The following is a 27428-nucleotide window of genomic DNA, read 5'->3' as shown; positions in this document are numbered from 1 at the left end:
AGCCCAACAGTGTATAAAAATATAAAACTCAGGCTGTTCGTGTCATAGATAATAAATAACGTTATGTCAGAGTCTCAGTTTGGTCAGCACCGCGGCAACTGTGGCTGATAAGTTTTACTTTGTAAGCAGCTTTCTAATATTCTCTTTCTGATCCTTGTTGAAGCAGGACCAGTTTCGTCCCCCATCTCCAACGGCAAAGACATTCATTCCTTGGCATGATGCTGGTCTTTCTTTTTCTGCTTCACCTAGTTATTTTCTACTTCTTCCCTAGTTTGTCATTTTTTTTGGGGGGGGGGGTCAGATGAAACCTCTTATTTTCTTTCACAGATTCGTTAAAGTTGCAATTAATTTTTGTGTATATGATTATGGCCGTATGGACATTTTGTACCCCCAATGCTTACAAGCGTTTGAGACATGGCAACTTCTAGGTGGTGTTACTGTGTGCTTGGCACTCTGCTAAGTGCTGCGGGCGTCTATCAACACATTTTCACTACAGCAACATGTATTCCATTCCCACTTTGCAGATGAGGAAATTAAGGCTTCAGAAAACCTAAATGACTTACCCAATACAAAGAAGAGACAGATAAAAGATGTGAACTCAGGGCAACACATTTATTTACATCACTAGCTTCCAGATCACTGAGCGTCTTTGTTCATGAGTGTGTACACAGCTTCCTTCCAAGTCACTGTTTATACATTACAGAATGGGTCAGAGTAGGAAGTAAGAAAGCAAATTAAGTCCTTGCACTGGGAGGAGAGCTGGGGAGCTAGGTCTGTTTCCATCTCTCCTTCAGTTTGATCTAGCAACTTACTTTCCTACAAAGTCTACAAAACAGGCAATTGGGCTGAAGCAGTCTAAGAGGGTATTGAGTTTAACTCCGTTTAATAGATGATGGTGTCAGTGGCTCATACAGCAACACAAACAGGGCCGAGGTTCAAACAACTCTGGGCTCCAAGTGCTGTTTTTCTCTGAGTCATGCTACTCCTCCCTGAACACATGTTTACTAAGGCGCCTCTGTATCAGACTTCAGCAGGAGTATGTTTTCCGTTCTGGACTGATTATTGGCACACAATTTGCAACCTTTAAAATGGCTTGTAGATTTAAGAGTTCAGGGAGGAAAACCTATTGTAAGCCTGGCGTCAGGCAGACAGATGTGACCCAAGTCAGCAGCTGGTCGCACAGTGGCGATCTGAAAAATCTATGGCGCCTTCTGACAAAAAGAGAGTGACACTCAGACAATCCGGGCACAACAGGCGGGGCACAGAGCAGCAGGGCCCAGTCTTGGGGAGAGGACACCTCTGGTTTTCCAGTTATCCCACTACGAGTGATCCGGGAAGCAACTTTTCTAAGATGCCCACGTTTCTACGGAGTGGTGCTTGGGCATCCAGCCAGTTCCTTGTTTCCTCCATCCCAGCCTTAACCTCCTTTCCGAGTGTCGACCTGCGGGGAGACAGATCTCCTAGGGTGACATCTGGCACCAAGAGGGGCAGTACTGGTTCTGAGTGTAGGGCGGCAGCCAGTGTCGACCGCACCAAGGCCGGCAGGGGTCATGCTCCTTTGGGATACTAGGGAAAGGCCACAGCTGAGGTACTGCCACGCTAGGCCTTGTGGGCAGGCCCCGACCAATCACTGTGGGGCATACACGAACTCCGGCCAATCAGCGCCCGTCTTATTCCCGAGTCCCGCCCGCTCTAGCTCAGGTTTCCCCGAACCCGGTCCCGGCGCCGACAGTCGCGGCTGTCGCTTTCCGTGCAGCCGTCCCCGGAGCTGACTCGGGCGTCCCGGCTCCTGGCTCCCTTCGTTGTCCCCGGTAGCTTTCACTAAGGATGAGTCCCTGCGCGGCCGCGCGCCTGCCCCGCGGAGACCGCCGGCGCACCTTCATCTAGCGACTGGTGAGGGCGACGGCGAAGGCGTCCTGCCAGCCCGGCAGGGGAGCGGGGCCCGGGGAGGGAACTCGCGGAGGGGGCGGCTGCCGAGCTTCGCGCCGCGTGGCACGGGCGGGTGGCCTGGCAGCGCAGCCCCGCCGCCCCTGCCAGCTAATGAATGGCCTTGTCCCGCCAAGTGCTACGTCGCCAAGCTGCCCGACACGCCCTCCAGCGACGATGCTTTTCTGGTTCCGAGGGTTGACTGGTGTCACCTCCCTTGGATCCCTTCCTAGAGGCTCCCATGTCCCCTAAACCCTTGGTGGAGTTTACAAAGTTTGAGTTCCCGCGGGCCTTGCTGAGTTTGCAGAAGCAGGTCTTGCTCTGAGCATTCGCTGCTGGGTGGAAGTGGACTGGGGTCTGTTCTGCAGAGACAGGATAGAGGGGCCTTTTGTTCGTAGCTATCAGGTTGCAAAGGCATTTTGGATCCGAGGGGAAATGGCCAACCCTGATTTAAGCCGTCTTTAACTCTGTTATCTAACACAGTCATAAAACATGAGTCGTGTTAGTCAGAGGGGATATTTTTCAAGGAGGAGAAGTTGAGTAGCACCTGTTTCCTTTATCTCGAAGTAGGTAACATTTGAAGTAGTTCCCCCCCCCCCCCCATAGTTAGTGTGGTTACCTCCATATGCAAATTACCAAACGTTTTGTGTGTGTGTGTGTGTGTGTGTGTGTGTGTGTGTGTTTTTCGTCATCAGTTCCTCACTTCTCAGTGGAGTTACTTTCATTTGTTTTTATTGATTTGGAGACCTGCTTCACCGTACCTGAGGACAGAACTATTTTCTAAAACGTGTTTTCTAAAAAAGTTTTTGCAAAACTTGAGTCACATCGCAGCTTTACAGTTTTTCAATTGGATATGTTAATCTTCGGTTTTTTTTTTTCTTTTTAGTAAATCTTGTTTGAAGGGCTTTCTGTGTGCCAATTTTTTTTTTCTGTGTGCCAATTTTTGTGTGATGATTTCATTACATTTTAAACGTTCAAGATGCTTGTGGATTATAAAATTCTAGACTGAATGAGTATGCCCAAACTTCTTTCTTTCTTTCTTCCTTTTTTTTTAAAAAATATTTATTTATTTATTTATTTATTTTACGCATATGAGTACACTGTAGCTGTACAGTTGGGAATTGAATTTTTAGGACCTCTGCTTGCTCTAGTCGGCTCTGCTCGCTCTGTTCAACTTCGCTCACTCAGTCCCTGACTGCTCCAGCCCAAAGATTTTATTTATTATTATACATAAGTACACTGCACCTGACTTCAGATGCACGAGAAGAGGGTGTCAGATCTCATTAAGGGTGGTTGTGAGCCACCATGTGGTTGCTGGGATTTGAATTCAGAAGAGCAGTCAGTGCTCTTACCAGCTGAGCCATCTCTCCAGCCCTTAATCTCACTTTTTACAAATGAAAATATTGAAGCTTTGAGAAAATTCAGAGGTTTGCTCAGGGTCCTTAGGGAAGCTACGTACTTGGGTCATGGTACTGAGCAGTAGCTGAGAGCTCACACCTGATCCGAAAGAGAGACAAACAGAGACTGAGACTGACCAGGCCTGGTTTGAGCATTTGAAACTTCAAAGCTCACCTCCAGTGACACACCTCATCTATCAAGGTCACAGCAACACACAGCCATACCTCCCAGTCTTTCCCAAACAGTTGAACTAACTGGGGGCCAAGCATTCAAGCATAGGAACCTTTGGAGTCCATTGTCATTCATACCACTGTAAACACGCATGCCCATCTGGAACTTTTTTTAAAAAATAATGTGATTTTAAAAAAGATTTATTTATTTAATGTATGTGAGTACACTATCTGTCTTCAGACACAAGAAGAGGGCATCAGATCCCATTACAGATGGTTGTGAGCCACCATGTGGTTGCTGGGAATTGAACTCAGGAACTCTGAAAGACCAGTCAGTGTTCTTAACCACTGAGCCATCTCTCCAGCTAGCCCATCTGAAATTCTACCTGGGCTTTGAAATATATATATATTTCAAATATATTTCAAATATATATATTTCAAATATATATATATATATTGTTTGTTTGAAAATTGCATGTACTGTGTTTCATTAAACCCACTCCACATTTCTTCCCCTCTAATTTCTTTCCTGTCCTTTCTACCAGTATTTCCTCCTACTTTAAATGTGTTCTCTTTTTTTAAAAAAACACTTAGACCATTTAATGTGACCAATGTGTACTTGGGTGTAGGGCTATCTGCTGGATTGTGGGTAGCCTCTCAAAAGCCACACCCCTGATGAAAACTAACTTTCTCCCATTAACCATCAATTGTCAGTAGTTTTTCTGCTAGGGAAGTGACTTCCTGACCACCTCCCTGTCTGTCCTATGCTAGGATTTTGTCTGGCTTTATCTTATTCAGATCTTATGCATGCAATCAGAGTGGCTGTGAATTCATATGCCCAAGCACCCTGCTGTGTTAAGAAGAACACTGTTTTGCTGTAGACTACCTTTGGCTCTTAAATTATTTTATCTCTTCTTTCACACTAATCTCTGGAACCTGGGAAGGATAGGGTATGATACAGATGCCCTGTTTTTTTTTTTTTTTTTTTTTAATAGTTTTTTTTTTTAAGATTTATTCATTTATTTATTTATTTATTATATGTAAGTACACTGTAGCTGTCTTCAGATGCACCAGAAGAGGGCATCAGACCTCATTACAGATGGTTGTGAGCCACCATGTGGTTGCTGGGATTTGAACTTCGGACCTTCGGAAGAGCAGTCGGGTGCTCTTACCCACTGAGCCATCTCACCAGCCCAGATGCCCTGTTTAGTGGTGGGTTCTCCACAGTATCTTATTCTGCATGCTGACAAGTCGTGGGTCTCTGTGTTAATCACCATCCAATGTCTAGGGCTGAGAGATGCACTTATCTATGGAAATTATCAAATCCTTAGAAATCAGTTAAATGCTGTGCGCATTTAACAGAATAATAGTAGATTCTCAGATAGGGCCTGTGACCTTCCCAACCATGGGCTCTTGGTCCTCATAGTGGTGCTAGATGTGAGTTTTGTTTTATGGAGCAAGCCTGAAGTCCAGTCAGAAAGTGTTTTCTCTGACATTTGTGCAACTGTTATTTGTGTAACCTTGTCAGACTGTTGTTGTAATTCACAAAGTTCACAGTTGAGTAAGACTGTTGATTATTGTTTTGTTGTTGTTGTTGTTTTCGAAAGGGGATTCAAATATTTTAGGGGAGTAGGTGATCAGATTTGTTTTAAAAACAGAGTTACATTCTTACTACAGATGATTATAAGGCCCTTGAACTCAGTGTTGACTGGCTAAATCCTGGGTGGGACAATAGTTGGGGTTGAACCATTGCCAGTTATACTTAGCTCAGTTTTCTTCAACACTTCACATCTGTCATGTATTCTATTTATAACTTATTTGTTCCTTGGTTTAGACTTCTGTGTAGTTTCTTTTTTTACTGCTGTGTTAAGACATGATGACCGACACAACTTGTAAAAGAGTTTATTTGGGGCTGGGGTTTCAAAATGTTAGAGTCCATCACCACAGTAGAGCTAAAGTATGGTGGCAACAAGGAGACAGCAAGAGCAGAGGGAATGGCTAGTCTTGAAACTTGAAAGCTGGCCTCCAGACACATGTTTTATTCAAGGCCATACATCATTATCTTTCCCAGAATAGTCCCCAACGGCTGGGGACCAAGTATTCAAAACTATGACCCTATGGAGACATTCTCATTCGAACTAGTATAGGTTGCTGTTTCTGATTTTCAAAGTATTTAGCCCCGTTCTACCTTTTTTTTTTCTTACCCCATCACCAACGCCAGAAGTCTTGCATTATTACCTTATCCTGACACTGTAAGAGTCTGAACATAAATGTGAATTGTCCACTGCAGCACAAAAGGCTGTCTAATAACATCTAACCCATCCTGATGGGAAAGAGCAAGAATGGTGTGGCTTTTAGAGCTTGGAACAGCAAAGTGAATGATTTGTTAAACGCCAAGACTGTTTATTCTTTTCTTTCAGGTTCAAGTTAATGATTTGAAGTGGGTGGGGTTTTGTTTGTTTGGTTTTTTGTTTGTTTGTTTGTTTGTTTGCTTTTTTAAAAAATTTTTATTTTTTTATTTTTGCTTGTTTGCTTTTGTGGGTCTGTGTTCAGTTAAAGGTTGCAGGTTTTCAGAAACAGGCCTAGAGTTAGAAAGAGTTAAAAACCAAGTAGTTCATTGCTTCATTGATCTCATTTCTAAAAGGCGAATCATAATAGTATCAAAAAGTTAGTTAGATGCTAACCTCTGACGTATTGTGATTTCAAGTGGAAAAAACCATATTTGGACTCTTTTATATTATATTATCTAATATATATGTGTGTGTACTAAACTTTCTCCTGTATACACAGTGCCTATCTCTGAAGAGTCTTATAATTGCTTTTGTTTGTTTGTTTCCAGAGATCAGATAGTAAGGGAAGGTTTACACACTACATATCAGGGAGGGTTTTCCTTCTTTTGACTTCAGTGAGTTATATTGAGTCTCATCATCATTTTATACTTTGAGATTTCAGTTCATACTTTTTGAACACATCGATTATAAACCCTTTTATGTTTTCATAGCTCATTTTTTATCTTTGTCTCTGAGTTGTTCTAATACCCTTAGTTCAGTTATTTTCCCTGTAACAAGGGACCTTTCAGGTGAGAAGGCTCATTGCCTATGATGCGGTAATAGATGAAGCGTTGATTGTTTGGGTAATGGCTAAGGTGCAGTTGTAGTTGGTGGACATTTGGAAGAGGGTTCTCCTGAAGACAACAAATTTGAATATGTTTATAGCTTCTGAGGACAGAGCATATAGAATGTAAAAATACAGGAAATAATGAATGAAGATATGAAGAGTCTGGAAGAAAAGAGGCCTAGATGAAAAGTTGATGTGTGTGTGTGTGTGTGTGTGTGTGTGTGGTGTTTGTTTCTGTTTTTTTTTTTTTTTCTTTTTTAAATGAATTAAGGGCATTTAGATGTGGGATTCCTTATATTGTCAAGTACTACAAGTTAGATTTGTAACTTTCCTTTTACTTTGTCTCCCTGCAGGTCACCCTCGCAATTATGGCTATTTGAAAGGCTCAGACAGTGTGGAGGGGGAGTTCCCCTCCTCACTCCCCCTTGGTGCTTGACTCCAGGAATAATTTATAAACTGGGATTATTTTTTAAATGAAGAACTTGTATTTGATATGAACTTTATAGAATTATTTATAAATTTTTGATTTAAGTGCCAAAAGATTATACAGAGATATATAGTTTTATATAATTGTTGTGACTACTTAAATTATAACCCCCAAAGGGCCATCTCTTCTTGAAATTCTTCCTGAATAGTACCTTTGCGTCTTGGCTTTTTCACTTTTAAAATTTACTTCGGTGACTGTTCTGAAGGAGTAAGCAATATAAAGCAGTTAGGATGGATGCTGCCACCCCCGACTGCACGTCAAAATGCAGATCCCTGAAGCATGCGCTGGATGTCCTTTCTGTGGTGACAAAGGGGAGTGAGAGCCAGATCAAGTCCTTCCTCGCCAGGTACTGCTACAATGCTGCAACTGTCAAGGATGCCTTTGGCAGGAACGCCGGCCACCTGGCTTCCTCCTGCGGGAAGAAAGGAGTGTTGGACTGGCTGATTGAGAAAGGAGTGGACTTGCTGGTGAAAGACAAGGAGTCCGGCTGGACAGCACTGCACAGAAGCGTTTTTTATGGACATATCGATTGTGTTTGGTCTCTGTTGAAGGTAGGCATCATTAGTTTATTTAAAGCTGTTATTTATTTAAGCATGTGCTCTTCTCGTTTCTTTTTCCTTTTATTGAAAACAGGTTTTTTTTTCTCACATTATAATATCCTGATTATGGTTTCTCCTCTCTTTATTCCTCCCACCTCCACCTCTCCTCCTCTCCCATCCACCCCCCACCCCCCTTTGTGTTTCTCATCAGAAGACAAACAAGACCCACCTTTAATCCCAGCACTTGCAGGGAGACAGAGGCAAGTGGATCTCTGTTAGTTTGAGGTCAGCATGGTCTACATTGTGAGTTCCAGGACAGCCAAGGCTATATAGTGAGATTTTGTCTGAAGAAAACCAAACACACTTCTCTGAGATAATCATAAAATAAAATACAATAAGATAAAATAAAAACTAACCCATTGCAATTAGACAAAACAAACAGAAGGGAAAGAGCCCAAGGAAGGGCATAAGAAATAGAGACCTACTCATTCACACACTCAGGCATCCTATGAAAATGCTGAACTGGAAGCTGTAATCTAGATAGGAGAAAATATATAAATATAAATGAATAATAGTAACACATTGAGGTTAAAGAAAGTGCAGATGCAAGTGACTCTGAGGCGGGGACCCTCCAGTCCTGCTGTTGATTACAGTGTCTGTGGGCCATCTACTGCTCAGTGTGTGGCTTGCCCTCAAGAGTCGTTTGTTTTCCCAGTGAGACTCCCTTGGAGAAACTAAGTGGTCATCTGCAGGTGGTTATCAATTAGAGAGAGCTTCTGGTCAGGGATGGGGCCTTTGTCCTTTCAGCTCTCAGACTCTCTCTTGTGTAGGCCTGTGCGTGCTGCCTGAGTCTCTGAGTTCACATGTGCTTTGGTCTGCTGTGTTTAGGAGGCCTTGTTTCATGCGTGTCCTCCATCACCTCTGGCTCTCACATTCTTTCTGCCTCCTCTTCTGTGGGGTTCCCTGAGCCCTAGGATCTGATAGAGATGTCCTGTTTAGGACTGAGTGCTCCAAGGTCTCTCTGTGTGCACATTGTCTGGCTGTGGGTCTCTGTACTTGCTCTTCTCTGCTGCAGGAGGAAGTGTCTCCAAGGATGGCTGAGCAGGCACTGCTCTGCTTCCCTGGCTGGAGTTTAGGCCTATGCTTTTCTTACTCTATTTCACGTTGCGTTTTCTAAGAGAGGTTTATATTTGCTTGATACTTTTATTGTCATACCTCATCTTTAGAGTTAAAATCCCATGTATATCTATTTACACGTTTTATGTAAAATTTCAAATATACATAAAAGGTAACAGTATATAATGAGCTATAGTGCAATTTTATATTATGGGCACTACTATATGCTACTGGGGATGGAGGGAACCTTGAACAGAGTTTATTTGAATGAAGAATGATTTATGAATTGGACAGCACCTAAAACCAGAGAGGTTCAGTGTGAGAATGTAGCTCAGGGGCAGAATACTCACCTCATATTCTCAAGGCTCAGGTTTTCTCCTCCAGTACATCAATTTGTTTAATTGGAATAAAATGATTTTAGTTTAAAAATTCAATAATTAAAATCAGCTTAATTTATATGAAATTTTGTCACTCAGTAGATTCTATCCAGGTGTGTTACGTCAATACCTAAATCAGAAAGTGTTTTGAGAAATACCCAGTGTCATTGGACTAATGAATACTGAGTCATGCATTCTAAATGTATAACTTTGTTTTATTTTTATTATTTATTTATTTATTTTATTTATTTATTTTGTTTTGTTTTTTGAGACAGGTTTTCTCTGTGTAGCCCTGGCTGTCCTGGAACTCACTTTGTAGACCAGGCTGGCCTCGAACTCAGAAATCCTCCTGCCTTTACCTCCCAAGTGCTGAGAGTAAAGGTGTGCGCCACCAACGCCCGGTATAACTTTGTTTATACAGGCATTAATTTTTTCAAGTTTGCGCAGCCCAGAAAACACAAAACAAGTCTTTCTATCCTTAAGCAACGTGTAGCTAAATTAGGAATCTTATCATTAGAATTCCTATCTGTTTCATTTTTTTTAAAGATTTGTTTATTTTATGTCTGTGAATACACTGTAGCTGTCTTCAGACACATCAGATTCCCTTACAGATGGTTGCAAGCCACCATGTGGTTGCTGGGAATTGAACTCAGGACCTTTGGAAAAGCAGTCACTTCTCTTAACCACTGAGCCATCTCCCTAGCCTCATCTGTTTGATTTTTAAAAAACCTTATTTTTACATTTTTTTTTTTACTATATGCTCATCAAAATAATTTCTATATATATTGATTATAAATGTCACTTTTATGCAGAAGAAAGGATGGGGTGAGACCATACCCAAGCTGTTTGAATACATGAGCCCAGAGTGTTTCCTTCTCTGTTCTAACCATCCCTACTTAGGCCTAGACCCGGAAGCTTCTAGCCTCTGAACAGTCTAATCTTGCAAGACTGATTCTGGCTTTTCTTGGCTTCTGACTGAATTGCTTTGCCTGGCCTTGTCCTAACTTTGGCAATATATTCTAATCTCTGGTTCCTTCTCATTTTCTGGCTCATTCTGTCTTCACCTTTGTCTAATTTGTTCTCTCTGCTCTCTTTGTCTCTGTGAAACTATCCTGGTAAAACTACCATATACACTCAACACACCCCCTCAATTAGATGTCACTTTCAAACATGGCTGCTTCTTTCTACAAACCAACCTTACCTTCAGTCTTAGGGACTAAAGGTGTCTGTATCCCCAACGGGTCACACTGTAATCCAGAGCATGTCTGCATTCCAGCTGGATCACATAGACTTAGACGTTCTTTGGATGTGATCCCTTGCCAGAGCAGCCATGTTACTGGATTAAAATTTCTCTAGAATTGATAGTGCAGTATTTATTTTCTGGAGCTAAATTGTCTTAAGTGTCTGACTTAAGACATCTTGGATAATTTCCAAACATAATTCCAAAATTTCAGTTATGTCTACAGAAGGGAGCTCTGTCTGAAGGTTACTTACTAGTCATAAGTCTGTATTTAGGGCTTCAGTTTAAACAGTTGTGATGTGGCAGAGATTTTGGACTTTGCCTGCTTTAGATTTTCACGGTGGTGTGGGTGTGCATTGGCTATGAGAAGCTGGGAAATTGTGTTTTGGGCATCTTGCCCTTAGACTGTCTTATTATTAGAGACTTAATGACCACTGATAGATAACTAATAGTGAGTGAAGTTCACTGCTAAAACTTTTCTACCAAAAAATTCTTCCAAAACTGTTTAGTGTTCTCCTGTTGTAAGATACCTGCTCAGCATTTCCCTTCCTGTGACCTCGAAATTCTCCTATCAGCAGAAAGGGGTGTAGGACGAGGCTTCATTGAGGGGCTTCATGTCAGCTTCCTCATGTACACCAGAGTACTAAACGTGACACATTTTGGCAACAAGACACTATAATCATGAATTGAGGCTCAGTGAATTTGCATCTGATAAAACTTGCACTATAGCATTTTTACATCAAATGCCAAAATAAGTTGCTCAGTAAATATACACCCACACTACCTATATTGTCAGTCTTTGATTGCTGAATACAGAAAACCTTGGCAGAGACTCTGCCTACATAAAGCTACAATATAGATAGCAAGTTTAAGTATCATGGCTCTGACAGCTTTATTCCACGATGTGATGGAATGCCAAAGGCTTTATGCATATAGGATTCTACTGCATCTGTTGTAGTGTACTTTAAACTGCTTCATTTGTAATATTGGGGTGAGCTTAGGGCCTCACACACGACAGGCCAGAACTCCATGGTGAACTATACTTAGTCATTTTTAGATTTGGAGACTGGATTTTGCTCAAGGTGAATTCAAACTTGTAATCCTATTTCCTAGCTAGGATTGCAGTCAAGTGTCATGACCCTTTGTGCCATTGACTTATACTGCTGTTTACTCATGGATCCGGAAGAACTTGCTTTGGTTTGTCTTACTGCTATGGAAACCTAATCCCAAAGTCATTCGGGTTGAATGACACACTAACTGCAAAGTATTTCGAACAAATATCTTTGAGTGTAAATACATGGCAGAGAGTGATACATTAGAAACATTAGAAACATTACAGATGGGAGATAGGCAAAAATAAAATAATTAAATATAAATAGGAAACAGCTTTAAAATATTGTAGTGTTAGGGGTTTGCACATAACAGAAACCAGTGGTAGTAACATAAAGCAAAAAGATCTTAAGATGATGTTAGACACCCATACAAGAGACAGCCAGGACTTCCAAGTGACCTTAGACCTATAAACAAAAACTACTTTTCAAACCAATATAGAATAACTATAAACATAATAATTGATCTGAAATTTTATCTTCCTCTGAATCCTAGTAATGATCGTTTTTACCTTACAGTGTTTAGGACTATACAGTTAAGATGAAAACAGATGTTAGTGTTTTCAGTAGCATTAGTGCTCTGTAATGAAGTGCTGTATGTAGTCCATCTGTTACCCATAGGAGACTATTGTAAAATTCTCAGGCTCTTTAGGCTGCTGTACACTTAAACACTATTTTGTAAATTACACATTTGGGAGATATGTACGGAGAGAATTATCTTAAACAAGTGGCACAGACTCTGCTCAACATATGTACCTTTAGCATTCAAGTATTTTAGGAAGTACGGAAGTCCTCAATGGGTTCTGGAGAACAAGAGTCTAGAGTCTTGTGTTCTGTTGAGAGGATTATGCAGATACATGTGGTCAGTAAGGTCTAGTAGAGATATATAACAAGCTACATGTACTCTGAATTACCGAGTTCTCATTTGTCATGTGTATAGTTTGGAATATTATGCCCATCAGTCTGCCCCTCTTACTTTTGTAAGACCAGGGCAGGTGAGATGAAGGAAACAGGGCACTAGTGGTCACGTCATAGGAGACAAACGCTGACTACTGCTGCCTTTGCTGTGAAATCTTTGCAACCCTTTCATGTATAGACATGAAATAGACTAGAAAGTTAGTAGGTCTGTAAATGTGCTTTACTCCATATATACAGATGTATGTCCTTCCAGGCCATCAGATGTACCTCTTCTGGTTTGTTTGAAGTCACTGTAACAAAATACTTGAGGTACATTACCTTATGATTAAGAAATTGGATTTTGGTGTGTGTTTTTGGAGGTTTCACACCATTTCTCATTGGTCCCATTGCCTGGGGTCTGTGGTAGCACAGCACTTCATGGCCTGGAGCCTGCGGTGGAGCACTCTGCTCACCTCATAGTGTTTGCAAAGCAACAGAGGAAGAAGCCAACTCTGTAGCTGTGGCTCCTTCAGTAGTGCAGGACAGTGATGGAGAGAGCCTATCGGCTCTACCTGTCAGCTGTTCCTCCACCTCCCAGCGGTGCCACCGATGGAGTCTCAGTGGAGACGTATTTACCTTGAAAATCTGTCGTGCCTCCTTCTGATTTAAATGTTACTTTAGGGCTAGAGATGGCTCAGCAGTGAGAGTGCATGCTGCACTTTAGGGGATGGGAGTTCATCTCCCAGCACCCACATCGGGTGGCTCACAGGACCAGTAATTCCAGTTCTAGGCGACCTGATGTCCACTTCTGTGTCAGTGGGCACCTGTGTACACACACACACACACACACACACACAAACAAACCAAAATTTTAGAATGTTATTTCTTTCTTGGTCTACCAATAATTGAGCATTTGATATTTTTTAGTTCTTTTGTATATCAGAGAAAAATGTCTGTGGCTATAAGGGATAATGGTTATTTTGTGTTTTCAATGTGTTTATGGGGTTGATCATTTGATTTTGATATTTAAGAGTAGATGTTACTGATTTGGCATAAATTGATAATATGTACTTTTTTCCTTAGCATGGTGTTAGCTTGTATATGCAAGATAAAGAAGGATTGTCACCTTTGGATCTTCTTATGAAGGACAGGCCAACTCATGTTGTATTTAAGGACACTGGTAAGAACCGTTCCACAAGCACAGCCTAGCAAGGTGCAGCTTTGGAAACACATTTATTTATTTAATCTTTTTTTTTTTTTTTACAGTCTAGACTTTATCCCCCTCCTGGTCCATCCTTCAACTGTTTTACACTCCATATCCCTTTCTTCCCATTTCTGAGAAGATGTCCCCACCACACCAGACCTCCCCACTCACTGAGTCTCTTGAGAGAAGACTCAGTCTTCTCTGACTGAGTCCAGACCCAGCAGTCCTCTGCTGTATATGTGTTGGCCCTCATATCAGCTGGTGTATGGTGCCTGGTTGGTGGTTCAGTGTCTGAGAGATCCTGGGGATCCAGGTTAGTTGACACTGCTGGTCCTCCTACAGGGTCACCCTCCTCCTCAGCTTCTTCCAGCTTTTCCCTAATTTAACCACAGGGGTCAGCAGCTTCTGCCCATTGGTGTAAACATCTGCATCTGACTCTTTCAGCTGCTTGTTGGGCCTTTCAGAGGGCAGTCATGATAGGCCCCTGTTTGTAAGCACACCATAGCATCAGTTATAGTGTCAGGCCTTGGGGCCTCCTGAGTGAGATCTCAATTTGGGCCTGTCACTGGACCTCCTTTTCCTCAGGCTCTTCTCCATTTTTGTTCCTGTAGTTCTTTCAGACAGGAACATTTCTGGTCAGAGTTTTTGACTGTGGGATGACAACCCCATCCCACCACTTGATATCCTGCCTGTCTACTAGAGATGGACTGAAGTTCCCTCTCCCCACCAATGGACATTCCATCTAAGGTCCCTCCCTTTGAGTTCTGAGAGTCTCTTACCTCCCAGGTCTCTGGTACATTCTAGAGGGTTCCCCCACCTGGAAACTCTTAATAGAATTTCATTGTCATTAAAATATTGAGCATTTATTTGTTTGAATATATACAAAGAACTTTTACTTTCATGTCTGTTGGGTTTTTTTAAATTTGTGTATTAACAAAGTTTTTTTTTGTCTTTTTAAAATTGTATGTCTGTAAGAGTTAAAATACAACTCAAAGGGTTGGCATTTTATAATTTTCACTAGTTTAAAGTCATAATGTGCACTTGGGAAACAACATCAACATCTGAAGTAAATGAAAACAAAGAATAGAAGTAACTGTTTTATCCACACATTTAAAGCTTAAGTGTCTGTGTGTGTGAGTGTATATGTCTGAGTTTGTGTATGAATATGGGCAAGCTTATGTCACACAGTACATGTGTGAGGACAGAGGTGGCCCTGGGTGTTGGTCCTGGCCTTTCACCTTGTTTGAGATAGCACCTCTTATTTCTGCTGCATCTGGCAGATTAACTGTTGTACAAGCTTCTGGGATTTTCTTGCTTTTGACTCCTATTGCCTTGTAGGAGTCCTGGGGTTACAGATGCTCACTCCATGTCTGGCTTTTACATGGACTCTGGGGATTTGAACTTAGGCCCTTATACTTGTATGACACTCACTTTTTCCCAGTGAACCATCTCCTCGATCTTACTTGCACATGTAGTGTCACTTGCCCTCTTGGTTTTGGAAATGTGGATTTATAGGAAAGGAGAAGAGAATTAAATGGGAGTGCTGTGTAGTTTGTATCTAAGCTAAGTGAGAACACAGTTCTCACCCCGCCCCCCTGCTCTCCCCACTCCACAGTCACACTGCTTTTTACATGAAATTCAAAATTTCATCTTACAGTATTTTCAGTCTTCCAGAATAAAAACGAAGACTTATCACACTTACCTCTGATTAAATTTTGTATCAGTTTGTATTAGTCATTGTTATTTTATGTATCAAGAGTGAACTGTGAAATTTAGTGTTAGGCTTGTGTGTGCAGTACTTGTGAGGTGGCGTTGGAGTAAGGAGGGCGAGGCCATGCTCTGTTACATAATGAACTCAGAGGCTGTCCTGCACTGTCAATCCCTGTCTCAATCCCTCAGATCCCCTAAGGAGCGTTCATGCTTGTGTAGTAACGTGCAGTGCCAGTGGAGCTGTGCTCGCTTTTATAAACACAGGTAGAAGTAGGAGTTTTCTACTCAGAGTTTCTTGGAAACAAGGGAGACATGGCAGGTGGTGGCTCACTGAGGTTGCGTGTTAGCTCTCAGTGAGGCCCCGCCCGAGGCAGGACCGAATGCTGTGATTGCTCACATCAGAGTCAGGCTTTAACTGGGATTGTGATGTTCTGAGTGTTAGAGTTTCCTAGAATTATATATTCTGTTAATAGGTTCATATTTATACTACTACAATTGCTCTAAATATGGGAACTAAATCAGTTTCTATTGAATTGTTTCAGGTAAACTGATGCTCATTGTGTATCTATAATTAGGCTAAGTTAAAATTTGCTTAAACCATAACAGTATAAAAAAATCTTAATTTCTATTTCAGATCCCACAGAAGTCTATACTTGGGGAGATAACACAAACTTCACTCTGGGCCACGGAAGCCAGAATAGCAAACATCACCCCGAGCTGCTGGACCTGTTCTCCAGGAGTGGGGTTTATGTCAAGCAGGTATTTTCAGGGATCGTCTGTGTACTTTGAGAGATAAGGCAAACTTTGTATTTTATAATTTGGATCTTGCACAGTTTTACTCTTTTGAAGGTCTAATGATGCAATCCATCAGGAATTTCCTACTTCCGTTTCTTTTTCCTTACTGTATTAGTTTTAGTCATTTCAGGACTGTAAGGTACCCTTGACGTATGAAATGTTTGAAAGGGGTACCAGGGCACTTTTTTTCTCAAGTGCATGTGTTTCAGGTTGCTGTGATTTTTGGTGCATGGTCCTGATATCCTGAATGTGAGTGGGTGTGCGCTTTGAGCGGTAACCTGTGGAGCTTTGCTGAGTGACGGGTTTTACTTGCACAGAGTGTGCCACTGTCAGGATGCGCCTGCTTGCTCTGTGTGTGTGCTCACTGTCGTTAATGTTACTCCTCTCTTCAGCTTCCTTTACATAACAAGTCCGAAGTCTTAGTTTTGCTACTCACTCTGTCCTCATTTTTAATGCTAAAATATTTACAGATCACATCATTTAAGTTCATCTTTGTCTTATGAGCTGTGTTAATCTTTCTGTTAAAAAACAAAAACAAAACAAACAAAACAAAAAAAACAAAAAAGCACCGGGAAGTGGTGGTGCACGCCTTTAATCCCAGCACTTGGGAGGCAGAGGCAGGCGGATTTCCGAGTTCCAGGACAACCTGGTCTACAGAGTGAGTTCCAGGACAGCCAGGGCTACACATAAAAAACTAAAAGCCTGGGATTTATTGAAAGGAGGAAAGATTTATTTTGGATCAAAGTTGTAGAGTCCATGTTTAGTTGGCTGTGTGTTTTGGCTCTGGTGAGCTAGCATAGCCTGTTGGAGACTGTGGTAGAGGAAGGACACTGCTCACCTGACAGCAGTCAGCAGACAGTGGGAAGGAAAGACTGGTCTCCCATAGTCCCCTTTGAGGGGAGGGCATTCCTGTAATGATCTTTCACTTCTTACTAGCCCCCACCCCCTTGTTAAGTTTCTACCACCTGCCAGTGACACCAGCCTGAGAACCAAGCCTTTTTACACAGGGGCCTTTGGAGGACATGCCAGATTCTAGCATAATTCTCCCTGCCAAGCCTCTTTCTAGCTCTTTCGTGGATAGTGAGGACGGTATCTAACTTGATTCCTTAGCACTGATCTTTCCCTTGTAGTTATCACTTCTGGTTCTTGTTGCTACTTGTTATTACTTTGGAGTTTTTGTTGTTATTGTTGTTTGTTTGTTTGTTTGTTTTCGAGACAGGGTTTCTCTGTATAGCCCTGGCTGTCCTGGATCTCACTCTGTAAACCAGGCTGGCCTTGAACTCAGAAATCCACCTGTCTCTGCCTCTCAAGTACTGGGATTAAAGGCGTGCGCCACCACCGCCCGGCATAACTTTGTTTTAAACTAAATAGTTATTCATCCTTGGGAGGATCCAGACTCAGTAGCTTAGAATGTGAGGGGTTTTCTACTCCTTAATTTCATTTGCTTGAGAGAGAGAGAGAGAGAGAGAGAGAGAGAGAGAGAGAAATTGTAGAGAATGTTCAGTTTTCAAAGGTTCAAAGGCCAGGAATAGGAGCTTGTATAGGCATGGTGCCTGCCTGGTTCGTATGCTTGCTTCTGGAGGATATGAGTGCTCTGTGTGTGTGGCAGCGGCTGCTGGAGCCTTGGGACCCGAGAAAGGAAGTGGGAAAGGGAAAGACTGAAAACACAGGGGATTCTTCAAGGCTGTCTAGTGATAGGGAAGCTATAGTTGATAAAAACAGAGACCAAAAAGAACACACTACTCCCCCAACTGTGCATTAGCCAAATGACTACTGCCTGAAAATACTCTTTCCATGTTTCTACTGTTTTATTAATAGCATAGAGTCTATATGATAATCTTAGTTCTCCATTTTGTACTCTGGTCAGTTCTTGCTGTTTGATAGATCATTACATTGGAAAACAAAGGGCAACTATGTTTTGTCATTGAGGCCTGCAAGCTCACGCTTAGTGTTTAATCTCCTAGTCAGCTGATTTTTTTGTTTACTTCCCATGTGGATGTTGATAGATAGACATTATATAAAGTGAGGCATTTCTATTTTTTATTTTTATTTTAGAACACTTGTACAGAGAATAGTATAGTGAGTACCCCTAAACCCACTACCTAAATTATAAAATGAATGATATTCCACTTTAAGGAATAAAATAAAAGGACTGTTTTCCAGATTGTTTTAATGACATGATTCTGTTTTTCCGTAGGTGGTGCTTTGCAAATTTCATTCGGTGTTTCTGTCCCAGAAAGGGCAGGTTTACACCTGTGGCCATGGTCGCGGAGGACGGTTAGGCCATGGAGATGAACAGACATGCTTGGTAATTGAGTCATTGCATATAGATGTTAGTAAAGCCATGATGAATTAGAAACATCACTTGACTTTTAATCAACTGTAAGACCAAAATAATCTACAAAATTAGCAATAGCATTAAGAAATCTGTTTCTTAGTATATAGCATACATATTAAAGACTTAGATATAAAGTGAAAGTATCTTGAAAATATTTGACCTACAGAAAATACTGAGTAAGGAAATATATGTATTTATAATATGTGCACATATGTATGTTTATGTGTATATATACACATATTTATGTACATGCATATATTATAAATTATAGGGTTGAAATTAAAGGTTTGTCTTAAGTTATAAGATCCTTTCTCTGGAGAGCTAGTCTTTTATTTCCTTAAACTATTTTGTTAAAATATACATGATCTAAAAAAGTGAGCAATATTCGATATATAATTTGAATGTTAGTTTTTATGTTACTAAAACTTAGTGGTAATTGAAAAAAAACCTTAATTTATTACATACCAGGAAAGTCTGATTTGTTTTTCTTCTCTGTTTATAAGAAGACCTCTAGTGTGTTTATCATCTATTAAAAGAAAGCTCCATCATTAACAACGTGCACTGCTTGAGAGTTTTGTACACTGCTGTTACTTTTAGTAAGTCTCACAGTGCTCCTGTGAGCTGCAAGTATCTCTCTGCATTTTGTGCATTGCAGTAACAGTAAGAAAGGAGTCATTTACTGACTGCTTAGCGTCTCAATAAGGAAAACGAGGGGAAAAAAGTTAAAATTTGATTGAAATCAAATAGCTCGTGGGTAGCTGAGGGGAGCTTTGAGTGTAGAGAAACAGGATAATGTTGCTTGCTTATTCCTTCAAGGGAGGCTATATTCATTCCTTTCCTCCCTGAAATACCAAATAGTGAAGGGCTCCTTTTTTTCTTATTCATGCCCTCTAAATTTGCATTTGGGATACACTTGAGACTTAACAGGATGGCTAAGCAGGTATTGCTAGGCCTGACATTATCAGATTGATCATTCAGATTCACAGAAGGAGATACACAAATTTCCTCTGACCTGCACACATGTCCCATGTGATTCACACACACACACACACACACACAGAGAGAGAGAGAGAGAGAGAGAGAGAGAGAGAGAATAAAAATTTTAAAACTTTTAAAATTCACTTGAATTATTTTATCGAAGTTCCTTACTGTCTTTTATTTATTTTGCTCATAAGCCACGAACATAACGTAAGGTCATTGTGTTCGTGAGAGTTCACCTGCTCTTAGATGAGATGGAGACTTAAACTCTTGACGGTACAGTCATACCATTTTGGTTCTGCGTGCATTTTTATATAAATGGTCACTGCAGACTATTGTATTGTAATAAAGTTAACTTTGTTTCCTAGGTTCCCAGGCTTGTGGAAGGACTGTCTGGTCACAATTGTTCGCAAGTGGCAGCTGCTAAGGATCACACTGTTGTGTTAACTGATGATGGATGTGTCTATACATTTGGTCTCAACATGTTTCACCAATTAGGAATTATTCCTCCACCTGCTAGTTGTAATGTACCCAGACAGGTAAGCTTTTGTTTTTAACCAATTAGGTGTTGATTTCCTATAAAACATGGACAAATATGTAAAATACATAATTTACCAAGTAATTATTTACTTAGTTAACTTCATCTTCAATGATACATGCTTTTTTGATACTAGCCATGCATCTTGGGTCCTAGAACCCTGGCTTGCAGCAGTGAGAGAATGAAGAAAGGAGAGACAGGCATATGTACAGGAAAGCTTGAATCAAGCGGTGATGTGCTTACCCTGACGAGGGCACCTATTATCATCAGCATCCCAGAGCCTCAGCTTGTTTGTTAGGGGCAACAAAGGGGAGGAGTTAGCTGGTCTTGGTGGGAAGTCTTTGTAGGCTACAGTCTCAGGCTGTAAACATCCAGGAGGAGGAGGCAGCTGCAATTGCTGATGTGGGCACACACTGGTTCAGCTGTTCATGAACACCCATACTCAGCTCCTGAGGACAGCTTTGCCTTTCCTGTAGAGGCTCACTCAGGTAAGGCTCTGCTGCTCCTGTGGGGCCGAGGAGTTAGTCTCCTCTGCATGGCTCTGGAGTCCACCGAGCTGAGGATCTCGCTCACTCAGGGCCTCCTATGCTTCCTACTCTTTTTCTTTTTCTATAAGAAAATTACAGTACACATTCACATTCACTCAGAGTTAAAAATGAAAGCATATCCGAGATTGTACATTTTGGGGATTAGTTACCACAGAGATTACCACAGAGCTAACTTTTAAAGATTTAAAAAAATTACTTGTGTGTGCGTGTCTCTGTGTATGTGCACTGAGGGCAGGTACTTTTGGATGTCAGAAGTGTTGGCTAGAGCTAGAGTGACAGGTGGTTGTGCACTGTCTGACCCAATGCTGTAAACTGAACTCAGGGCCTCCATCTTAGCCCAGGAGCCATCTCACCAGCCGTGGGTTTAACTTCAGTGTTTAGAAGCAGAAATGAAACCTGGTTTGAGTTTTCGTTTTTCTTTTTCTTTTTCTTTTTGGTTCTAGGGATTGAAATCAAGATTCTTACAAGCTAGACAAGATTTTTACTACCTAAGTTTACCCTCAGCCCTGGATTTTTATAGTTTGAAACTTAAATGGTTATTTTTTTGAAATCTATCAATATAATTATACCTGAACAAGCAAGGTACTACAAATAAATAAATAAATACAAGAAAAAGAAGAAAAGCCTTTGCTTATTTACCTGTGTGTCTACTCAGGTGTCTCACCTGCTTACCCGAGGGTGTGTGGTTCAGGCCACCACTCCAGCCCATGACCACCATCAGAAGGTGCCCATTCCCCAGATATAGCAGCCTTGTCCTTGGACTACTCAGATGAACGCCGAGTCCCCCAAATGAAAGTGTTAGATTTGTCACCTATGGCAGATAGTTTCAGGACACCACACTTGAAGTCTTACATGCGAAATTCCTTTTTAGTTCAATCCTGTTTCTAGAATTACTATTGAATTGACATTCTTAGTTAAGTATGGAAGTCTTCCTCTTTTCTCTTCTGGATTGCTAATGGATCAGTAGTATTACTGCAGGAGATTTGTGGGGAGTGTCTAGTTGGATATTTTCAAAAAGATCTGTGTTCTCTAACTTACTGTCAACGTGTGGGTATTTAACTTTGTGGAGTTATGGCCACCGTAAGAGCCTGAGTTGATAACCAGCTTTGATTTCCTAGGCAGGGGTCGCATGACCGTTTGAAGACAGTTTAAGCAGGAGTGGGATGGAGAGGCCAGTGACAGCTCTGTTGGGTAGAGTCCAGATATGCATAAGACATTCCCTCATGGAGGAAAGTCATCTGGGCCAGACTGTCAAGCTTCTTACCATTGTGAGACCCTGGATATTTCAGATTTAAAAATCACCAGTTTTTAAAGAATGGTTGTTTTATATATTGCTTATTATTGCTAAAATTTTGATGATCTGGGTTTTATATAATGTTACTTTGGTTTAGAATGTTAGTTTTTATGTTACTAAAATTTGGTGGTAATTGAAAAAAAACTTAGTTTATTACTTATTACGTACCAGGAAAGTCTGATTTGTTTTTTTCTCTGTTTATAAGAAGACATCTAGTGTGTTTATCATCTATTAAAAGAAAACTCCATCATTAACAACTTGCACTGCTGATGTCCGGAAGTGGCTGCATCACTGTGTTCTGAGATTTGTGACTTGTCATGAGTGATGACATGAGACGTTAGCAGTTGCTAAGGCAGTAGCAGTGAGGAGGGTGTACTTGTATCTTAGAGAAACCTGCACTAGATTTTAAATATGTAGTCAACTACAGTCTTACTTGTCATTTTAAATAGATACAGGCAAAATATCTGAAAGGAAGGACTATCATTGGAGTAGCAGCGGGCAGGTTTCATACGGTGCTGTGGACTCGAGAAGCCGTTTACACACTGGGACTGAATGGTGGACAGTTGGGTAAGAAATATTTCATGGCAATATTCAAATGCTACAGTATGATCTTAGAATAGGTATGTGACGGTTTGCTTACTTGTGTAAATTTTTAGGTCACTTACTGGATCCCAATGGTGAAAAGTGTGTCACAACCCCTCGCCAAGTCTCTGCCCTTCATCACAAGGATATCGCTGTGTCTTTGGTAGCTGCAAGTGATGGTGCCACAGTCTGTGTCACCACAAGGGGAGACATTTACTTACTTGCAGACTATCAGTGCAAGAAGATGGCAACTAAGTATGTGCATTTCTGGAACCTGTCACTATAAAAAATAAGAATTCATCTCTCTAGCTGCTTATCAACTGATAGCTGTGTGCTGGGCTCCGTGAGAAGACAGAATCGAAGGGAAAACTAAGAATGGTTTTCTTTAATTTTTGGTTTTGGACAAGGATCCAATGGACATATAAAAGTTTTGTTTGCAAATTGTAAAATAATATTTTTGAGTCATATTTAACATAATATGTCCCACAAAGTTTAGTTTCCTTTTTAATGTATGTGGGTCACATAATTAGGCTAACCCTCATTCTTGGTTTATAACATGATCACTATTTCAAATATAGGTTTTGATATCTTATATCCTAGTTATTAAAAAAAGATCAGCATCATAAACACTCTACCAGGCTTACTCTTTACATCTCACTGCTGCTACTTGTCCTTGTCCCGTGTAGTGCGTTGTGTTTAGCATGCCGTAGTAACGTGCAGGAGACTAGCTGTTACTTGGCATATCAAAGAATACAGAATCAAATTTAGGCATGGGTCCACATGCCAACTGTAGCTCTCTGACTTGTACTTACACACAAACTCAGGATTTCACTTCCGATTTTATTTAGAATGATGTAACGTATAGGTGTTTAAAGATAATGGGGAGGTAATCTTGTGTTTCTGATACATTCAGTCCCTAGTAGTTGATTAATTTGTATCTGATTTGACAGCATTGTATTGTTTTAGGTCCTTCTAAAGTAATTATCTTTTGTAGTAAATCTTTTTCTTTTCAGGCTGATATTTCAGAGTGTTGAGCAATGTTTCTTTCTATTATATTCATTAGAGTAGATAGTACAAGCATGGAAATATCCTTGAAAGGATAACTTAGCTCTTGGAAACAGTGGCTAATTTACAAGGCAATTAGGGATTTAAATGTGGATGCAGCAGACATGTTCTTGCTGGTGTGTGAAGGCGATGGTGATGTCATCACATTGTTAACTATGAAAGCTTGCTTAGATCTGAACACAACCAACAGCAGCATACCACATCCTATCTTCCCTAGTGACATTGGTTGCAGGTTGCATTTTAGTTTCAAAATCATAAAAATGTGACCACACATGTTTCTTAGATCCAATTAAATAGGTGTGAGCTGACTTGTGGAATGTAAGTTGTAGTTTTAATTAGCATTTATAAAACATTTTAAAGTTCCCTTTGAACACTTTAAATTGTATAAATATACCTGCCTTCCAAATTTTCAGTAGAAATTGTTTTGATACAGATGAAAGTACTACAAAAACAACTGAAAATTTGTTTTTTCAAAGCAAATAAACTTTCTGAGAGGGAAAACAGTTGGAGAGTAGCAAGTGTGTGGACAACGGTCGAGTGATTTTAGCAGCCACCACGGCTTTCAAGGCATGTGTGCCTGCTTAGGTCTGGCCAGCTTTAAGCATTTTTATTTTATTTTATTTATTTTTTCTGTTAGGATGCAGTTATACTTAGGAGCTGATAGCTGTCCAGAGAATGAGACTCTAAGTGAATGTGTACTTAGCAGGTAGGGTCTGGGTACTCATGTGTGAGTTGAGGCCATAGGAAAGAAAGAGCAGCCTGGGAGGGGCCGCGTGCAGTCACTGTCTGAATGGTCATTTCTATAAAATTAAGCTTGTGTGCTTTAGAGGATGTTAATTTATCATTTTTCCTTTTCACTCAGACAACTGAACTTGAAAAAGGTTCTTGTCTCTGGAGGTTGTATGGAATACAAGGTTGATCCTGAACATTTGACAGAAAATGGAGGTCAGAAAATATGTGTCCTCGCTATGGATGGAGCTGGAAGGGTGAGTGGAGCTTTATGTTGAAGACTAGTAGTGTGACTTACATGGACCATGGGAATGCCAAGTGTAATGCCTGGCTTTGATGGCTGCTGCTGGGGCTCCGACCCTTCTATGACATCTAGTGGAGCAGAGATGACAACTAGGGTTGCAGAGACACACGGTACTGTCTCTAACCCACTGGTGTGTACAGTACTGTAGCCTAAAGGTTCATTTCTTCATAAAGTGAAAACAAGTTTGAATTATTTCCTGTGTGAGCTCAATATTGATAAACAATGTTGAAAGGCATAGATAGAAGAAAATGTCATTTAGTTATTTTTCTAACAGTAGACAATATTTATAGATTTGGGCCATAATTCAAAGGATTCTCCCCAGTTATGGTTTTCTATAAGTGTATATACAATGTATGTGTGTGCAGAGACTATGATGCCTTTTGTTCTATATTACATGTATAAGCAATGGCATGCTTCTAGATTTTAGCTCTTAAATGTCATTTTTATTCCTTGTGCAAATGTATCAATGGATTTCTCTAATAAAATGGCTAGTTTTCAGTATGTTTAATTTCTAAGTCATATGTCTGTGAGCACGGGCATGCGCAGGCACACGTGCGCACAGATGCTGGGTGCTCTGTGGACGCCGAGGAGGGTAAGGAGCTCCTCCTCTCTTACTCCATGCGAGCCCTGCCAATGGGCAGCGGGCAGCTGTACCTGGGACCCCTTTCACCAGCCCTACAATACATTACAGAAAGATATGCTTAATACAGGCTCAAAATTATGAATTATAGATGTCTCTTAAATTTAAATAGTGTTGTAAGGCTTAAATATATTTAAGTTTAACATTATATCTGTGTATTATATCTTAGTAATGCTGATAAAATTACACACTATGGCTAGAAAAACAGTTTTCTTTTTTGGAGACAGGGTTTCTCTGTGTAGCCCTGGCTGTCCTGGAACTCACTCTGTAGACCAGGGTGGCCTCGAACTCAAAAATCTGCCTGCCTCTGTCTCCCAAGTGCTGGGATTAAAGACGTGTGCCACCACTGCCTGGCCGAAAACAGTTTTCTTATAATGATATAAAATATTTTGTGAGGTGTAAGTAGTGATATGATGCTTCACATTTTAAAAACTGCACAATCGCTTCTGGGCATATTTGTCTGTATTAGAGTGCCTCTTCCCTTCTCATGAAACACCGCACAGCCTTTACACAGTGGTGCTCCCTGTAGTCCTAGCTGGAGGCAGAGGCTGCGCTGTCTGCATAGTAGACTACATTGCATCTTGGGCTGCTTAGAAGACCCTGTTTCAACCTCACCCCTCAAAGATAAACAGACACAAGTTGTAATTGCAAAGCTCCGCCTGCTGGTGTGTTTCTAGGTACAAGTTGTAGGCATTATTTTCATAGGGAGAGCATGACTTTCTGTGTGAATGACTTTGGCAGGTGCTATTTTGTGCTTTACTTAATAAAAAAAATGGTTCTGAGGAGTCATACTTTTGGAAACCATCAGTTTTGACTGGGTATGATGGAACACTGCTTTAATCCCATAGTACGGGACACTGAGGCTGAACTCATGAATTCTCAGGCCAGCCTGGACTGTATAGAAAGTGCCTGTCTTAAAACAAGTGAACAGCCACAAGCAGTTTTAAGTTTAGAACATGACAGGTACCCAGGCAAAGGCTCTGTTGCTGTAGATGGAGCTGCACAGGGCAGCCCAGCACCCTCCCCTTACATCCTCTGTGCACCTTAGGAGTACTTCCTATCCCATTCCCAGGGCTGCTGGGAATCTTACACTGGGGCCTTTACTTAAGATTTTGTAGCCAGGCGTGGTGGTGCACGCCTTCAATCCCAACACTTGGGAGGCAGAGGCAGGCAGATTTTTGAGTTTGAGGCCATCCTGGTCTACAGAGTGAGTTCCAGGAGAGCCAGGGCTACACAGAGAAACCCTGTCTTGAAAAACAAAACAAAACAAAACAAAAAAACGACAACAACAAAAAGATTTTGTTTTGGTTATAATTAAGTATATCTTCTTGTTATTCTTGAGAGTAGGTTGGATTGATTTCGGTAATTATCTGACATTAAAGTATTGGCTCTAACATTTTAGTGTGCTACATTATTCCAGCAGGACTATATGCCCCAAGCAAGTTATGCAGGAAACGGCACCTCCTTCGGAGGAGTGCCACTGACATACATTTTAATTCGTGATGTGGCATAATCTACTTTCCTAAAAGGTGTATGTCCAACATCGTCTTGATTTTTGTAGCATCTCTCTTCTCTGTGGAGGAGTAGTCATGGAAACACACAAGCTCAGGCACTTACTCTGACAGTACTGTTTGATTCCGAGTGTGCTTGCTCTCTGCTGTGCGCTTTATGCTGTGCTGTGCTCTGCTTCCCTCACAGGTGTTTTGCTGGAGATCAATCAGCAGTTCTCTGAAGCAGTGCCGATGGGCCTATCCTCGCCAGGTGTCAATCTCCGATATTGCTTTAAATAGAAATGAAATTCTGTTTGTCACACAGGATGGGGAAGGATTTAAAGGGAAATGGTTTGAAGACAAAAGAAAGAATTCTGAAAAGAAAGGTCAGTTAGTATGACTGCCCTTAGTACCCTAGTCAGCTTTGGATGTGTTAGGTACTGCTCGGCTGACCTCTAAACTGTGTGTTTGCCTTTGTGCTTAGTTCAGTGCCTGTTTGCTACAGACTGTAAAGTCACTCATGGCACAAGGCATGGGTGTCCCTCTCTGTCATTAGCATTGAATGTACTCTCTGGCATTGTGGTCCTTCATTACGTCCTCTTGAGTCACTGAGCTACCTGTTAAATGCTTACAGCATATCTTAACATTTATGATTGCTCAGAGTTATAAATGCATCAAAATTATAAAACATAAAATGAAGAGTTTTGCATAATATTGGTTTCTTGTGTTTTATATTTTTATAGATGACTCAAGTCTATAAACATGCAAGGTGTATTGACTATGCAAAAATGTGGGACTCACAGCTTATAGAACCAAAAGATATTTTTACTTAAAGTT

The 27428-nt window shown here is 41.0% G+C and overlaps 1 protein-coding gene across 3 annotated transcripts in view; it reads left to right on the top strand.

Moving 5' to 3' along the window:
- The first annotated feature begins 320 nt into the window (after positions 1–320).
- Positions 321–27428, top strand: part of Ibtk (inhibitor of Bruton agammaglobulinemia tyrosine kinase) — a 63345-nt gene continuing 36237 nt past the window's right edge. For 2 of the 3 annotated variants that reach the window (NM_175371.3, NM_001081282.2), the window contains exons 1-10: positions 1690–1893; positions 6965–7649; positions 13460–13556; positions 15925–16049; positions 18283–18393; positions 19770–19940; positions 22231–22348; positions 22438–22618; positions 24291–24414; positions 26800–26977. Coding sequence is in view for 2 of the 3 variants with exons in the window: in NM_001081282.2 (NP_001074751.1) it covers positions 7329–7649; positions 13460–13556; positions 15925–16049; positions 18283–18393; positions 19770–19940; positions 22231–22348; positions 22438–22618; positions 24291–24414; positions 26800–26977 (1426 nt within the window). In the remaining variant the exon portion in view is untranslated. Of the gene's footprint in view, positions 1894–6964; positions 7650–13459; positions 13557–15924; positions 16050–18282; positions 18394–19769; positions 19941–22230; positions 22349–22437; positions 22619–24290; positions 24415–26799; positions 26978–27428 lie in introns of all 3 variants that reach the window. The other variant, XM_006510765.4, reaches the window with a different exon arrangement.

This window comes from Mus musculus, chromosome 9 (assembly GCF_000001635.26).
Source record: "Mus musculus strain C57BL/6J chromosome 9, GRCm38.p6 C57BL/6J".
NCBI lineage: Eukaryota > Metazoa > Chordata > Mammalia > Rodentia > Muridae > Mus > Mus musculus.
The sequence above is the reverse complement of the archived record's forward strand: the minus strand, read 5'-3'. Positions and strand labels throughout refer to the sequence as shown.